This window comes from Cuculus canorus, chromosome 8 (assembly GCF_017976375.1).
Source record: "Cuculus canorus isolate bCucCan1 chromosome 8, bCucCan1.pri, whole genome shotgun sequence".
NCBI classification, from domain to species: Eukaryota; Metazoa; Chordata; class Aves; order Cuculiformes; family Cuculidae; genus Cuculus; species Cuculus canorus.
In genome coordinates, this window is record NC_071408.1 from 1,778,244 (window position 1) to 1,789,426 (window position 11,183).

Below are 11,183 nucleotides of genomic sequence, written 5' to 3' on the forward strand. Positions count from 1 at the left end.
TGCTTTGACATTGGTTCTGGAAAAGATTTTTCACTTCTCTGGGGTTACAGCTTTTCATTATTTTTCCTCAGTGAGGACTGCGTGATGTCTTAATGGAATTTGGACGAGCGGAAGGAAATGGAGAAGCCAAACGGAGTCCTGGGAGAGCTGTAAGGACAGAGCCATCGCTCCGCGTGGCCAGGAGGATGAAGCTTCTGTACGTAAGTGTGGTTGAAACCTGGATGTTTTCTCCGGCCTTTGCAGCCAGGCCATTTCTTCCGCTTTGCATTGTGTCTATGTTTGGAAGTTTAGCAAGAAAAACCATCCTAGGAAGGAAGGCAGGGAGGGCACCGGACAGCTGAGGGGTAACCACACCAGTTCCTCCCTGCGTTGAGGCACTGGGCGCTCTGGCCCTTGGCTGCCCCATGGGCAAGCGGTGGGGCGAGAGGGTTCTGCTGCCCCAGCCGTGACACGAGGGTGATGCCCGTGTCCACAATGGAGCGATGTCTTGGAGCTGGGGGGTGACAGAGAGACAAACAAAAGCCCAGCCAGGAAATCAGGAGTGCTGCTCCGCACAACCACCTTGCTAGGCCATTACCCTTTTGCTGCTTTTGTTCTTGAGAGAGCATGGAACATTAATGGTCGTGAGGCTCTCGCCCTCTGGCTACAATTTCGGTGTAGTCAGGGACATCTCCAGTGGTCCTGGTTTGGAACACTTTTCAGAATCATAGAATGGTTTGGGTTGGAAGGGACCTTAAAGCCCATCCAGTTCCAACCCCCGTGCCATGGGCAGGGACACCTCCCACTGGATCAGGGGCTCCAAGCCCCATCCAACCTGGCCTGGAACACCTCCAGGGATGGGGCAGCCACAGCTTCCCTGGGCAACCTGGGCCAGAGCCTCACCACTCTCATGGTGAAGAAATTCCTCCCTATGTCCAGTCTCAATCTGTCCCTCTCCAGTTTGTCCCCACTGCCACTCGTCCTGTCCCCACAAGCCTTTATGCACAGCCCCTCCCCAGGTTTCTTGTAGCTCCTTCAGGTACTGGAAGGTCACCCTAAGGTCTCCTCAGAGCCTTCTCTTCTCCAGGATGAACAACCCCAACTCTTGTTTAAATGTCTCACCAAAATAGTCTCAGAGTTCACTGGATGAAGCTGCACTTGTGTTGCCATCACACACAGGTACAACCAACCTCTAGAAAGGAAGCTTATCAGGAAAAACAACCGAGGGGAGAGGTTTTAGGGCTCACTTTTCTACTCTTGCCTGTCCTAGAGTAGCAGCCTGCTGAAAACCATTACCTTCAAGGCATTTCAGACACCGAGTAAATATTCAGTGACAATTTATTGTCTGGTCTGGATTATTATTACAAAAAAAAGCGGATATCAAAAAACAGCAAAGATTTCACGAGTTCCCCAACAGTTTTACACAACTGAACCGCAGTAAAATGGTGAATGTAAACCACATCTATTTCAGTCCTGGCCCTAAACCTTCAACAATGATCTGTGGCCTGGGATGCCCTGGGCTTTCTTAATTCTTTTTAAAATACTCCTCTTTATTTTGGAAGCCGATTTGCCCACTAGCTAACACACTGTGGCACGGTGCGACTGTCTGGTATCCTCTTAAGACCCTGTACATCTAGAAAACAAAACAGGGGAGCTTTGCAAGGCTGGTGTGGACACCAGTGTGCACCTCCCAGGTTACCCCAGGCAGCCACTTTGTTGTGGTTGACAAAATCAAATCACTTTCAAGTTGCTGAAAGATGATTTGGTGTGTGAAAGCTGCTTTTTCTTCTTCCTTGCAGGGTCTTTGCTCCTCAAAATAAAAAGAGTTCACTGCGCTGGGCTCCGGCATAAATGGACCATCAACCTTTTTAATTCTACCATCCAAACTGCATGACGGACAACTTCATCCCGTTGTGACTTTCCCACTGCGGGCCCTGCATTTGACTGCTCACAAGGAACCGGAACAGGCCGCGAGGTGTGAGTTTAAGGAAAATAGTCTGGAATGATAATCGAAGTTGGAAGGGAGCCCTTGCTTTGTGTCCAATTCACGGGTGTGGGTTGAGGCTGACCAAAGGAAACGTGGTCCAGTTATGTGCATTAATAGCTGCCCCGCTTTGCAAAGACAGATCTTGCATCAAAACACTGTTTGGCTAGCAAAAAGAATTAAGATGTTCCCCTACGTCCCTCAGCATTTGCTTGGAAAGTCAGGTCCAAATTTGTGATAATTATACACAAATGCTTATTATAATACTAATTATACACCCTAAACACAAAGTCGTGTATGTTGCTATACATGTCACTGAAATGTTCGCGAGTACCAAATATTCCTGTTAGAAATAAAATTGCACCTTCATAATTCTCCAGAATTTAACAAAAAAAAAAAAGAGAGATCACGATATGCGTTATTTGTCAGGTATGCAAGAAGCAGGAAGAAGGCAAGCTCGAGAGACAGGTGCTGCCCGCGGGACAGCGATGGCATTTGGTCGGTCAGGTTTTGTACCAGCATTTCCCACGCCGTGGATGGCAGACAACCACTCGCTGCTGGATTTAAACCGTCTTCCTGGCAGTCAAAACGCGGACGATGGACCCTACTCCGCCAGCAGCCAGGGCCTGAGAAGAGAAACACGGCAATTAATACCGGGTCAAGGGAGGTACAGTCTCAAATGACTGCTGATCAGAAAGGCTTCCCGACTGTATTTCGAACGAACAGCTCTCCACCTTTTACAATAAACCAAAAACAGTCCCCCTCAGGATGCCAGGAGAGGGTGATCGCATTTGCTTTGAAGGCAGTTATTTAACAAGCTTTTATTTGCCTGCAGAACCAAGCTGCAAATTTTGCTTCCCTCTAGGAAGGAAATTCTACTTCCATCTGCTTGAATTACTGGATTGAACAATTCTGTTTGCCTCAGTCTAACACGAAAACGAATTTGAACTGTAGAATCTTTACCTGAGGGATGGGAAGAAGTATGCACATAACATAACTCCACTGTCAGCTCGTGGAACCACCCCCTCCTCATGGCATTTCAGCTTTAGCAGCGAGAAAGGTGTTCTCACTGGCTTGGTGAAGGTGCTTGGCCCCAGGAACCTGCCACCACCACCCACCCCCGCGACAGCAGACCCTGCAAACGCACCTTCTCGTGCCACTGGAGCAGCACAGCACTGCTGTTATCCGAGGGACTTTCAAAGCCTTTGTAGATGTATTTCATCAGCAGGTCGACACCGTTCTTGTCCAGTGACTGCACCGCCTTCTCAATGTCGTTGGCTTTGAAAGAGATGAGGACCTTCAGGACAATACTTTCTGCGCGATCCTGTCAATAAATAAGGAAAGCACAGGGACATTCACTCTCACATAAGGTGCATCCAAACACTACTCATCTCTTCAATAAAGAGAACTAGATATTTTTTTCCTCTTTTACAATTATAAAACCGATCTGAATAGGGCAGTTTGTGCACAAAGCTTGCTATAGAAGGATAAAATGAGGTTGTAGTGAAGTGGGGGTTGCTTTCTTCTCCCTGGTAGCCAGTAACAGGACAAAGGGAAATGGCCTCAAGATGTGCCAGGGGATTCAGGTTGGATATTAAGAGAATTTCTCTACTGAAAGGATTGTCAAGCATAGGAACTGGATGCCCAGAGAAGGGGTTGAGTCACTATCCCTGGAGGTATTTAAAAGATGAGTAGATGTCGTATTTAGGGACATGGTCTACTGGTGGGCTTAGCAGGGCTGGAGCGATGGCTGGACTCGATCTTAAACACCTTTTCCAACCAACACCATTCTGTGATTCTATGATTCTACAATAACAAATACATCCTCCCAATGATAAACAGCGTTAGGAGAGTTTAACGCATTTGTCCTGGTTTAGGTTTTCTGCCTCTCTGCTCGTGTTCACAGTTCTCCACTGGTTAAATGAGGTCACAAATACTAAATTTTCCTATCGAAACTCAAGGTCTGGCAAGTTTCAAGAGAATTATAAGAATTAAACATTTGACCGGACTCCCCTGTGACCAGAGCCTTTTCCAGGCCTTTGTACCATTTAAGGAGATACAACTATTATATTCCATGGAAATGCGATCAGCCAGCCTGGAAGAGGTGACTCTGGAAGCCACACATTTTCAATACAGGCAACTCTGTCCCAGGCACGCAGGATGCAAGCTGGCAGCATTAATATTTTGCATTAATAACCATTTGCAAGTTGATCTGGATGTCATTTCAGGCGCAGGAATGCGTGTGGCGTGATTACAGTGGCAGATTAACCACGTAATCAGCAAAAAGCAGCTCTTCCTGTTCCTCCCTCACTGAGGGAGGATGAAACAATAAGGTCTTAGGTTTGTTGGACTTTTGAATAATTCCATTGTACAAATACTTCAAGCAGCTCCCTTCAGAAATTGTGGATGTTGGTTTCCTTGTTCGATGCAATATCCCACAGCCGCTGGGCTCAGCAAGATCTCACATGAAGAATTGGAAGTAAAACCACAGGAGTTCCAAGAGATCAATGAAAAATGAAGCAAAATATTAAAATTCAGCCACACTGCTCTCTTCAATCCCATTGCCTTCACAGAATATTCTTAAGCACATCCATACAGACCGAACAGAAACAAGTCATTAATGTGAGGTGAAAGCTGTTTAGTCTTTCATACAGCACAATCTGTAACAAACAGCTGGTTCTCAAAACCCCATGAAACCTGCAGGAAAGGGCTGGGCAAGGTGAAAAAAATCCATCCTGGTGAGCAGCACGGAAATGTGCCTGTGGGATTCTCCTCAAACAGGGAGAACCAACCCCCACAGGCGCTCACCATCTGGGCGTTTCAGTGTCTTATCCGCCTCTTCCTCCTCTCATTGCTGCAATCATGAGCAATTAAGGTTTATTCTGGGGAGATTCAGAAATACAGGCAGAGAGCGGGTTCCTCTGTTCTGTCACAGGGGGAGGGCTTGTCGTTTCCGAGGTTCTAACAGCTTCATTGTGATTGGATGCAATAAGCATCAGCTCTTCCTTTTTTGTAGGTTCACGGTCTGGCTGTGCTTGCAGAGTTTCATTAGTCAGAGGTGACGACCGCAGTTGTGGTTCCTCAATCCTTCCGTGCTGACAACATCCCTGTGCTGCTACCAGGTGTGGACCAGGCACGGGCGAGGTGTGGAGTCGGCCAGGGCACAGAACATAAAACCAGCGCAAGGAGGAGACCACACAAAACCCACACGAGCACCTAGCTGATGGTATGTGAACAGATGACATCCCAGCTATGGTATTTCAAACAAAATTAAAAAAAACAGCAGTCGTGGATGTTTTGACAATCAGGGAATGCCCTAAACCCAGCTTCCTTGGTGTCCTCAACGCACATCTGACAGGGTTGGTGTGGGGCAGGGGTTATAGAACGGGGAAAGGATTTTTAAGGAGTAACCCCCGAATGAGTTATTATTTCACCTTCACTGCCTGGTTCTTTGTGTTGATAGGAGGGTTCTTCAGAGCCGCCTGGAGTGCAGCCATCATGTTCCCTGTGCCAGACGGTTAAGGACCAGAGACGGGGTTCTCGGAAAGCAACAGAACCAGCTCCAGGGCAGTGGTGCTCACAGCTGGCTTGTCAATGACCGAACATTCTGAAGGTTCGTTCTCTTTCTCCCATCAGCCCCGAGCCCCTCCTCTGTCACCCGAAGCCCCTTCATCACCCTGAGCCCCTGCTTGTCACCCCTGAGCCCTTTCCTCCTGTCACCTCGAGCTCCTTCCCCGTGTCACCCAGACCCCCTTTCTCTTTTTCACCCTTAGCTCCTTCCTCCCCTGTCACCCTGAGACCCTTCCTGTCACCCGAAGCCCCTTCATCACCCCGAGCCCCTGCTTGTCACCCCTGAGCCCCTTCCTCCTGTCACCTCGAGCTCCTTCCCCCTGTCACCCAGACCCCCTTTCCCTTTCTCACCCTTAGCTCCTTCCTCCCCTGTCACCCTGAGACCCTTCCTGTCACCCGAAGCCCCTCCATCACCCCGAGCCCCTCCTTTGTCACCCCTTTTCCCTCTGTCACCCCGAGCCCCTTCCCCCGTCACCCAGACCCCTTTTCCCTCTGCCACCCCGAGCCCCTCCTGTCACCCTGAGCCCCTTCATCACCCCGAGCTCCTTCCTCCTGTCACTCTGAGCCCTCTGTCACCCCGAGGCCCTTTTCCCCCTCAGCCCGAGCCCCTTTCCCCCCTCACCTTCCCCCCCCCCCCCCGCCCCGGCCCTTCTTCCCCCGCCCGGCGGAAGGATATTGTCGCAGGCACGAATCGACCTCTCCCTCATCGGGCCCCGCCTGCCCGTCTCCCCCTTCCTCCTCGTCCACGAACTTGTTCTCGTCGTACTCATCCACATCCACTCGCCGGAACCGCGCTGAAGCCCCCGCGTGCTTCGCCATGGCCGCCGCCTGCCGTGGGGGCGGGGCGCGGCGGAGAAGGGGGCGGGGCCTCACGCCACCTCCCCCACCCGTGGGGGCGTGGCCTCGCGCACCGAGAGCGGCTGGGGTGAAGCCACGCCCCCCTCGGGGAGGAGTAATAGGGTGCGTCGGGGCGTGGCTACGCGCCGCGATGGCTTCCGGGCTGCTGCGATGCCACGCCTCCCCGCCCCACCCGAGGGGGCGTGGCCTATGCGCCGCCATAGCTGCGCTTGAGCGGGGCCGCGCCCCTTAGGTGGGCGGGGCCTCTCTGCCGGGGTGTGAGTAGGACGGGGCGTGGCCTCGTTGTCTAGCGCACCGCCCAATGGGAGGTGCCGGAGCCGCTGGGTGGGCGTGGCCTCGCCACCTCGCGCCCTGCCCAGTGGGAGGTGCCGGAGCCGCGGGGCGGGCGTGACCTCCTGCCGGCAGGGGGCGCGCGCGGCGCGGGGGCGGTTGCCGCGTGTGGCGCCCGTGTCTGTGGCCGTCAGTCCCGGTAGGGGTTCCGCTCCCCGCGCCCTGCCAGGGCCCCTCCTCGGCCGGGCACGGGCCGGGAAAGGGGGGGTTGGTTGTGCAGGAAGCCCTCCAATTGGCCCAAATGGGAATTTATTCCTACAAGCATTTCTAAGGTTTGTCCCAAAAGGAATTTATTTGTATAGGAATCCCTAGAAACGGTCTAAAAAGGAATTTATTTGTACAGGAGTCCTTAAAAATGGTCCAAACAGGAATTTATTTGTGTAAGCATCCCTAGGATTGGTCCAACTGGGAATCTTTTTTTACAGGCATCCCTAGGATTGGTCCAAATGGAAGCTTATTTGTACAGGTATCCCTAGAAATGGTCCAGAATGGAGTTTGTTCGTGCAGGAATCACTAGGAATGGTCTAAAGTGGAATTTGTTTGTACAGGAATCCCTCGGATAGGTCAAAATGGGAGTTTAGCTGTACAGGAATCTCTTGGAATGGCCCAAACGTGAGTTTATTTGTACAGTGATCCCTAAGATTGGTTCAAACAGGAGTTTAGTTTTACAGGCATCCCTAGGATTGGTCCAGAAAGGAATTTATTTGTATAAGCATCCCTATGATTCGTCCGAAAAAGAAATTTATTTGTACAGAAATCCCTATGATTGGTCTGAACGGGAATTTGTTTGCGCAGGAATCCCTAGGACTGGTCTAAAATGGAATTTACTTGTACAGCAATCCCTAGGAATGGCCCAAACGTGAGTTTATTTGTACTGTGATCCCTAAGATTGGTTCAAATGGAGTTTAGTTTTACAGGCATCCCTAGGATTGGTCCAAAAAGGAATTTGTTTGTACAGGAATCCCTAGGATTGGTTCAAAAAGGATTTTATTTGTATAAGCATCCCCATGATTCATCCAAAAAAGAAATTTATTTATACAGAAATCCCTATGATTGGTCTGAACGGGAATTTGTTTGCACAGGAATCCCTAGGACTGGTCTAAAATGGAATTTATTTGTACAGGAATCCTTAGGAATGGTCCAAATGGGAATTTATTTGTACAGGAAACCCTAAGATTGGTCCAAACAGGAATAATCAGTTATTTCAGATCCACAGCTATTCTGCTGGTTAACTTTTGTAGGAGGTGACTTTTCATTGTTGGCTTTTTTCACCCCTGCAGTCTCAGTTTTGCAGCCTGAAAGCAGTTCCATTTGTCTCATCGTCAAGAGTAGCTGTCTGCTGCTTGGAAACCCTTCAGAATCATGAGTTTCATTGAGTTATTCGTTTGGCATTTTTAGATGCCTTACGATATTTTTAGGCCTGGGGGACAGATGTTCCTTCTGAAAGGGCAGAAACTTGCCTGGGAGAAGCACCAAGCGGCTTTCGGACATCAGAGGAAGCAGACTGCCTTTGGGCACTTGAGAAGGCTGTTGGGACGCTGCGCTAGGAGAAGAAAAGGCCTTTGAGTTCTGTTCTACCGCAGGCTTTCCCGGGGTTGCTTGTGGAAAGGCTTTCCTAAAACGCGGTTTCATTCCTTGTAAGTCATTAATTCGCTGTGGATTTTGTCCCTCTGCTGAGGTTCTCAGCGGTGGAGTTGGGTGCGAAAGGGTTGACCCTGGGATGCCACACACAAAAGGGCAGAGGAGGGAAGGCCACAGCTCCCCAGGCGGTCTCTGCAGAGTCACCCGAGGCCAAAGGCTCCAGAGGCTCCGCAGAGCTTCGCGGTTCCACGCCGCACTGGGGCAACCAGCCTGGGTGTGATAGAGCTGAGAGAAATAGATGCAGAGCGTGATTTCTGGGTACTTCAGCGAGAAGTTGTAGATTTTACTTACGCAGCAGTGGGGAACCTCGTTACAAGGAGAGTAACTTGAATAGAGGATGATGCATCTGATGTTTTCACAGGTACGCGCGACTGCGTCCAGATAACCGCCCGCCTCGAACAGCATCGATTCGGGATGCTTGTCTTGGTCAGCACAGTTTGTAGCGTGGCCTTTTTGGACTATTCTGCCTGAGAAGCTCCTCAGTTCATAGAAGAGAAGGTGTTTGTCCTGGAGAGTTGCTGTCGATCTGTTTGGGAAGCCAAAGACCCCGCGAACTTCTGCGTAAGGGACTCTTGCTTCTTCACCAGTCCTTATGTGGTAGGGACACTTAGGACAGATGCGGTTCTGGCTCTGCCAGTAATAAGGCTTTACCACAGTCCCTTGATTTGTCAGAAATTCCTGGAAAATAGGTTTCTCTCCTGGATTCATGTTCTGTTGAGAAATCTCCCTGTCTACATGCCGTATAGCGGCCAGTCCTGAGAGAAAAAGGGAAGTAATATTTCAGTTTAACCCTTTAATTTGGTTTGCATGTCATCTGCAAAACCAATGGGGGTCAGTCCCTTAAAAAATGCACCCCGAACTTATAACAGGGCATAGGAACTTGGTCGATAACACAGAGAACAAAATGCTCTTGCAGACTGGGAGCATTTCTAGTTTTCACACATTAGCCTATTTGCTAAAAATATTAGTCACAAATAATTGTTTGGCTTCTCCCCTCCTCCCCTAGACAGGAGAACCTGCGTCATAGAACCAGCCACGCTTCTCAGGAACTTATTAGCAGATGAGCCTTACACAATCTGGCAAAACAAACAAATAAACACCAACAATAAAAGGAATAATTACCATCTCAGCAGCTTCAGCTCAGGGTGACAGTAAGTATTTCTCTGATTTCTTTCAGTGGCTTTTTAGGATTGGTTCAGAGTTTCTACTTCAGCGAATATGGCAAGCTCTCTTCAAAATCAGGTGGTGAAGGAGAAAGTCACAATTGCCTCCCCAGTTTTAGCTGTAGAAGGCTCTTTCCAAGTGCGTACCTTTGCCCCAGCTGTAATGGTAACTCCTTTAGGTGTTTACAGGTGCCGAGTGCCTGGAGACGAGGACACAAACAGGATTTTCTTTTCTACCGTCAGCCACCTGCGGTAGTTAAGCGTCCGTTCTTTGCCTGCCAACAGCTCTTTACTGTCTTAAGAGTCCTTTGTTTCTTTAATGCTGTTTTGATAAGTTTCTATGGCTGAAAAATAGATATTGTCCTAACAAATAGAATCATACAATCATAGAATGGTTTGGGTTGGAAGGGACCTTAAAGATCATCGAGTTCCAACCCCCCTGCCATGGGCAGGGACACCTCCCACTGGCTCAGGCTGCCCAAGGCCCATCCAACCTGGCCTGGAACACCTCCAGGGATGGGGCAGCCACAGCTTCCCTGGGCAACCTGGGCCAGGGCCTCACCACCCTCATGGTGAAGATGTTCCTCCTTATGTCCAGTGTAAATCTGCCCCTCTCCAGTTTATCCCCATTGCCTCTCGTCCTATCACCACAAGCCTTTGTAGAAGTATGACACTGAGTTTGTTTCCAGGTGGTTGTTCCTTCTACGCGTACCTGTCTGTGGTGCCAGCTGGGCAGAATGCTCCTGTCGTGCTTCTGCTCTGGTTTGCAAGCGACAAGGTTGTCCCATTTTAAGCAGTTTGTGTGTGTCCATCACTGAAGCTGCAATTCCAGCGAGCACAGGGCCGTTTTGTGAGTGAACTAAATCGTGCCTGCTTTGCTTGGGCAGGGTTCCAGATGAGTGCAACCACAAGTTTTGCACAGATGAACAACTTTTGGCTCCAGCGCTGAATCAGGTAATTATTTTTCTTTACTGCTGCTCTACTTGAGCCCCTCATCACCACTGGATCCACTTTAATTGTTACTGCTTCTGTGACTATGTGCAATTTTCCCATCTGCATTTTTTTTACAGCTCGCTTCTGCATTCCACATTGTTTTGCCCTCTGACTGTCAGTATTTCAATTTCTTCTTAAATTACTGGTTTGATTAATTTGCTTTGTTTCCCTCTCCTGACTCTATGCCAACTTCCATGTATTTTCCTGTGTTAGAGCTCTTTCCTGATCCAGGCCATTGTGCTGTTCTCGTTGAGATTACTTCTAAAGATTGGCTTCCTGACATCAAGAGTGCTTCGTTTGTCATTTTTTTATGTTTCTGTATGTTTTGGGTGTTCTGTTGTAGTGTATGGTGTGCTTTCCAACCTTATCATGACAGTGATGTGTCTCAGAAAATGGAAAATGCATTTGCTACCTAACGTAGAAAGAACAGGGCTGAAGAATGGAGTGTTTTTCTTTGTAGAGGGATGTTATGGGACGGTTAGCGCGCCTCCCCACTTCTCCTGTAGGTTGCCAATGTTATTTAAGACAATATAAAAGGCTCTAAATAAGGGCAAGTTTCCCATTCTGTGTCGCTGCTGGTACGTTTGCGGAGTAGGGCTGACCGCGTGATGGCAATGTTGCACATCAGAGATGAATTCCCATTTTCTGCTGCTTGATGGAGGCAG

At 49.3% G+C, this 11,183-nt stretch overlaps 2 protein-coding genes across 2 annotated transcripts; both read right to left on the reverse strand.

The window, feature by feature from the left end:
* Window positions 1–1,299: 1,299 nt before the first annotated feature.
* Window positions 1,300–6,396, reverse strand: ARPC5 (actin related protein 2/3 complex subunit 5). Its single transcript, XM_054073555.1, has 4 exons — window positions 6,209–6,396; window positions 5,398–5,469; window positions 3,111–3,287; window positions 1,300–2,589 (listed from the first exon to the last, which is right to left on the reverse strand). Exons 1-4 carry the CDS (start codon window positions 6,350–6,352, stop codon window positions 2,527–2,529), a joined length of 456 nt encoding a protein of 151 aa, XP_053929530.1. The 5' UTR covers window positions 6,353–6,396; the 3' UTR covers window positions 1,300–2,526.
* Window positions 6,397–8,089: 1,693 nt separating this feature from the next.
* APOBEC4 (apolipoprotein B mRNA editing enzyme catalytic polypeptide like 4) lies at window positions 8,090–9,103 on the reverse strand. Its single transcript, XM_009560116.2, has one exon. The coding sequence runs from the start codon at window positions 9,068–9,070 to the stop codon at window positions 8,099–8,101; it is 972 nt and encodes a 323-aa protein (XP_009558411.2). The 5' UTR covers window positions 9,071–9,103; the 3' UTR covers window positions 8,090–8,098.
* Between the last annotated feature and the right edge of the window lie 2,080 nt (window positions 9,104–11,183).